The sequence below is a fragment of the Hydractinia symbiolongicarpus genome, chromosome 13, assembly GCF_029227915.1.
Source record: "Hydractinia symbiolongicarpus strain clone_291-10 chromosome 13, HSymV2.1, whole genome shotgun sequence".
NCBI classification, from domain to species: domain Eukaryota; kingdom Metazoa; phylum Cnidaria; class Hydrozoa; order Anthoathecata; family Hydractiniidae; genus Hydractinia; species Hydractinia symbiolongicarpus.
In genome coordinates, this window is record NC_079887.1 from 7,613,601 (window position 1) to 7,618,820 (window position 5,220).

Consider the following 5,220-nt stretch of genomic DNA (forward strand, 5'->3'; position numbering starts at 1 on the left):
TTTTGTAAAAATTGTCATTTCTGATTCGTATTGTGAACATACCAACACCTTCGTAACTGAGGCACCACAAAGTCAGAAAGCACAGTTAGCAGCAGGCATGATTATGATTTTGATAAATAAATTAATTTTTGTAATTTTATTATCTCTTGATGATAAATTAATTGTTTGGTCTTTTTTCACAATGAATTTAATTGTGAAGTGTATCACGCCTGTGAAACACAGTCTTTGAATGTGCTCGCTTTAGTCACGTGATCAAAATCGGATCGAACAAATAGCTTTAACAATAGCGCTCCAGACCATCCCTTTTTCGAATATGGTTAAATTTAAGCAGCAAAACATATCGCACTAAAAAGTAGAAACTTTTCCTACTTTTCGGCGAAGCAAAATCAAAACATACAAAAATTCCCCCTTTACGTTTGTATCTTCGTTTAAAAAGTGACATTAATGACAGTGCTGCTCACAAGGATAACCAAATGTTTGTTGTTGTAAAATTACTAAAAAATCTCTATTTTTAGTTCAACGATAATTATTGTGGTGACAAAAAGAATATTTAAATGACGATTTAAAAAGTCGTTAATGGGAATTTCTTGTCATTGTTAAAAAACAAATTATTGTGCACTTTTAAACTTTTAACTATTCTCAGTAAATCTGTTAAACATAAGGATGATATGTGCAATGTACCTGTCCCCTGTCTTAATCATATACTGTTTTTATTTGCAGCAAGCAAGAGGTAAGATAATATTTCGCTTACCTACTATAATTTATTGTTGATTTGTATCTTTTAAATCACTACAGTAACTGAACATATTTTCCACTTCCTTGAAAATTCTAAAAAACAATGCAAGACGATAAACAAATAACGCTTTTTCCATCTTCTTTTTCAATTTAGCAAAATGTATAAAACGTCCTGGAGAAAGATACTCGCCTCACTTTGAGGGACTACCAATGGGTGAAATTGACTGTATGAAAAAATGCGAAAATAACACAAAATGCTATAGAGCGACATGGATCGGTCGCAGTTGTTATTTGCATGGGGATAATTTTTTTAAAGGAAAAGACGTCAATTCTGTTGGATACATATGTAAAGGTATCATTATTATTGTGTTCTTACTAACAATGTGTAGTTTTAGAAACATACAAGTTAAAGATTGACATAACGGAACAACGACAATGAAGTGGATAATTTTTTCTAAAAAAAACCTGCAGATTCAATTTTTCAACAAATTTGTTTGAATTTTAAAAAAATTGACCGTTGTCAAAGTCCTCATAAATAAAAACGAAACACCAAAACGAAACACCAAATATTTCGTCATTCAAATAATATAAGTTAACATTAACGTTCGTGTAGCTAGGTCCAATTCTATTCATATAGCTACATGAATGGTAATATATAGTTCCGTCACGTGCTTTTGTGACTCATCTAACGCCAAACTGACTAAAAAAGATATTGCTCAGCGAAAACCTGAAATGTCAACTAACTTCCACATAATTACGCGTATTTAATGTTTCTCAATTACAAGTTTGTATTTTCTTAATTTAGCTGATTGTGTAAGGAATGGACAGAAGTTTACAAGCCAAAAGTATGAATTTACATCAAACTGTCAAGAAAAATGTAGGTGCACACTTGTAGGAAAACCTGATTGTAAAAATTCTTGTCGGACAACTAGCATAAAATGTGTCAGTCCAGAAGTCAAAGTACAGTATGCTATGCCGCTAGTGGGAAGCTGCTTTTGTGGAAAGCTTTGCGTTGTACCTGGTAGGTAAATATATGTAGTATTCGTTTTTCTTAACTTAATGTTAGAGGTCTTTAATACGACTGGGGTTTCAATCGTCCAAACTTCAAATTTATTTAAACTTAACACTTATAGTACGTCACAAAAGAAAAAAGAAGTTAACAATAAATTTTTGCTTATGTCAGCACTTTTACTCTGACGACATTTAGAGCTTGAAATTTGATCAAAATACCACTGTCTACTTAAAGTTCAATTACTTTAGTTCTAAAGCGAATTTTTGCATTCTGTTTGATGTTTCAAACCAAGCCAAAGTAAAGTTATATAAAATATATTCCGGTTTTTACACAGTTCGCCTAAAAAATTCCAGACCGAATAGGGTTAAAATAGTAATTTATGATATATTCGACATTGAATGTCTTACTTTTATTATATTTAAACTGGTTCTTATATTTTCGTGTAGATTAAAATTCGCGCAATTATATCTTACGTACAACAAAGTCAAGTTGTTTACGCACTTAAATAATAGCATTAAATAATAAGAAACACGTGAAGTCAAAGAAAACTGGGGTCTTGGCTTGATATAAGAAAGAAAATATAGAGTCTCTGGATCATTTAAAATGACTTTATAAAGAGTAATATTTAAAATCGCTTATATCCTTCTTTAGGTAACTTTGGCATCAAAGTAAAGCAAGGTGAAACGATAGCGATAGGTTGCTCATTCAGTACGTTGTATTGGACATTTAATGGAAAAACATTGAAGAATATTGCCAAATACAAATTTAAGCGCAATTCAATCGAAGTTCGGAATGTCCAAAAAACCGATGTTGGCTCATACACATGTGGAGATAAAAAGTATTATAATATTCACCTGACAGAAGGTAATGTATTATTTCGGTAAGGTTTATTCATTACCTGTTCTTAAAGGGCGTTAGAAGAAGAACGAATTTAAGAAACAGGTTTTTAGGGAATATTTCAAGAATTTTTTTATTGTTAACCTACTTTATTATTCTAGATACTTGCAGCAGTACGAACACAATATACATTGTGGTATGTGGAGTTGCCAGCTTCTTGGTTGTGGTTTTACTAATAATTCTCTTCATATATAAATATAGAAACGTAGAACGTTCGAAAGTAAATAACAACACCAAGGCGAGAGTGGAGATTCCTGCACCCAATATAGACGATGCAAAATACGTGGAACTTGGCGAACATATTCGAGGCAGTTATACCGGTTTGAATGCAAGTAATGTAGCAACTTATGAAAATTCGCATTACGGTTATGAAGTTTCTCCAGCATCAGTAAATGAAACTAAATAATTACTGACTATAAAACAATTAGTTACAAGAGATGGTTACAAAACAAGATAAATTCTCGATCTAGCCCAGGGTGTTTGCTTGAGAATTGTATTTAAATAGACAGAGCCATTCTATTGACTTAAAACGAGAAAGTTTGTTAATATATATCTATATGTATCTCTTTTATGTTTTTGATCCAAGAAACAAGACACCATGTGACCATATTTTATATAACCTGCGCTCCCTTTTATTTAAAAATTTAAAGTTCCTTTAAAATGATTGAACTTAACATAAATTTTCTGTAATCACTTTAAACTGCTGGTCAAACAAGTACAACATGTAATGCAAAGTATCGAAAGTGTCATTAATTTCCACATTGTTAGTTACTCTTTGATGTTTTTTATTATAGCTAAGTAAGATTTGTTAGTTCGCGACAACAGGTCAATAAAAGGTTACCTAGAGCTTAGTGATATATTTATCAAAATCTTTGAGCCTAATTAATAAAAATCCTTTTATACCTATGACTTAAAATTAAAATTTTATTAAAATTTATTTGTTTACACTTTTTTTCAGGGCCTCGCTTAAATTTTTGTTTAACGACGTTTTTTTGGTGCATTTTGCCGAACAACTGGAAAAGTCGTTTTAACGAGTCTCTTATGAGGACACGTGCCGTTAATTAATACGAAGTATTTAAGTTTTGCGAACATTTATTATCTCTGATTGGGCGAGTAAACAATTTTTAAATTTTCATGACTGCACGACGCGCTTCAGTACAATAGCAAATTGCTGTTGTGTCTTTTTTTCCTTCATTATACCTCTATGAATAAATGTTGCATCAAATGTTGTATCAGATGTTATACTCAAAATTGTTATTAGCATAGCTAATAACAATATTAAGTATAAGCTTATGAAATATGCTAATTAAACTGTTTTACAAGGTAAAGGCACATCTGCAACAAAAAACATATAAAATAAATAGAATTTAAAACACTTGTAGAATGATTGTCCAGTCAATTTTCCGTGACCGACATTTACATCCTCTGACGTTCCTATGCTAAATATACTTACAACTTAAGAACGATTAGGCTAAGAATGGCTTTTTTCTTAATTCTTCGACATTTCCTCTTTAACCCAACGCAACATTTGATGCAACATTTGATACAACATTTGATGCAACATTTGATGCAACATTTGATACAACATTTGATACAACATTGAATACAACATTTGATACAACATTTGATACAACATTTAATACAACATTTGATACAACATTTGATACAACATTTGATACAACATTTGATACAACATTTAATACAACATTTGATACAACATTTGATACAACATTTGATACAACATTTGATACAACATTTGATACAACATTTAATACAACATTTGATACAACATTTAATACAACATTTGATCCAACATTTGATACAACATTTGATACAACATTTGATACAACATTTGATACAACATTTGATGCAACATTTGATACAACATTTAATACAACATTTGATGCAACATTTGATACAACATTTGATACAACATTTGATACAACATTTGATACAACATTTGATGCAACATTTGATGCAACATTTGATGCAACATTTAATACAACATTTGATACAACATTTAATACAACATTTGATACAACATTTGATATTGCCATTATTAAACGCTATATAACAAGCATTGACAGTGGCAGGTCCCCTACAAAAGTTAACATGTTAGAGGCCATGACTTTTCTATCTGCAGCTTGGAAATAAGACTCACCAATGAAAATAACTGCTTCAGGAAAGCCGGCAAAAGTTCTGAGAACCAAGCACGAAGGTGGTATGATGAAGGTAATACCTTTTTGCAGTTTCAAGGCAGGTATGAATCTTTAATTGATTTTACAATTCATGACTAAGCAGATGCGGATGAAGATGTTGTTCCTTCAGAATGACAACTTCTCACAAATTGTAACATCATAGCACGAGTTACTCAAAGGGCACCTGACGCAGCGGAAAATGATAATGAGAGTAATAAAGATAATGTGAATCGGGAAATGTCACCGCCAAAAAGGGATCAAGTTCGCCAAGGTTTAGAAATTCTTCAGTCTTGCAGTCCTTACCAAGATGAGCAAAAGATGCAGATAAAAGTGGTAGATATAGCGAAACTCTATGAAATGTCATTGTTCAAGCAAAAA

At 31.5% G+C, this 5,220-nt stretch overlaps 1 protein-coding gene across 1 annotated transcript; it reads left to right on the plus strand.

Annotated features, from left to right (window-relative positions):
• The first annotated feature begins 552 nt into the window (after positions 1 to 552).
• LOC130623443 (uncharacterized) lies at positions 553 to 3,268 on the plus strand. The gene is made up of 5 exons (XM_057438931.1): positions 553 to 730; positions 890 to 1,087; positions 1,541 to 1,756; positions 2,399 to 2,611; positions 2,746 to 3,268. The coding sequence occupies exons 1-5, from the start codon at positions 664 to 666 to the stop codon at positions 3,048 to 3,050; spliced, it is 999 nt and encodes a 332-aa protein (XP_057294914.1). The 5' UTR covers positions 553 to 663; the 3' UTR covers positions 3,051 to 3,268.
• The last annotated feature ends 1,952 nt before the right edge of the window (positions 3,269 to 5,220 follow it).

Bases quoted from the DNA above. Each gene is read 5' to 3' on its own strand.
- LOC130623443 (XM_057438931.1), top strand. From the start codon at position 664: ATGATATGTGCAATGTACCTGTCCCCTGTCTTAATCATATACTGTTTT. The intron at 731-889 runs GTAAGATAATAT...TTTTCAATTTAG, and splicing joins TTATTTGCAGCAAGCAAGAG to CAAAATGTATAAAACGTCCT. The intron at 1,088-1,540 runs GTATCATTATTA...TTCTTAATTTAG, and splicing joins TGTTGGATACATATGTAAAG to CTGATTGTGTAAGGAATGGA.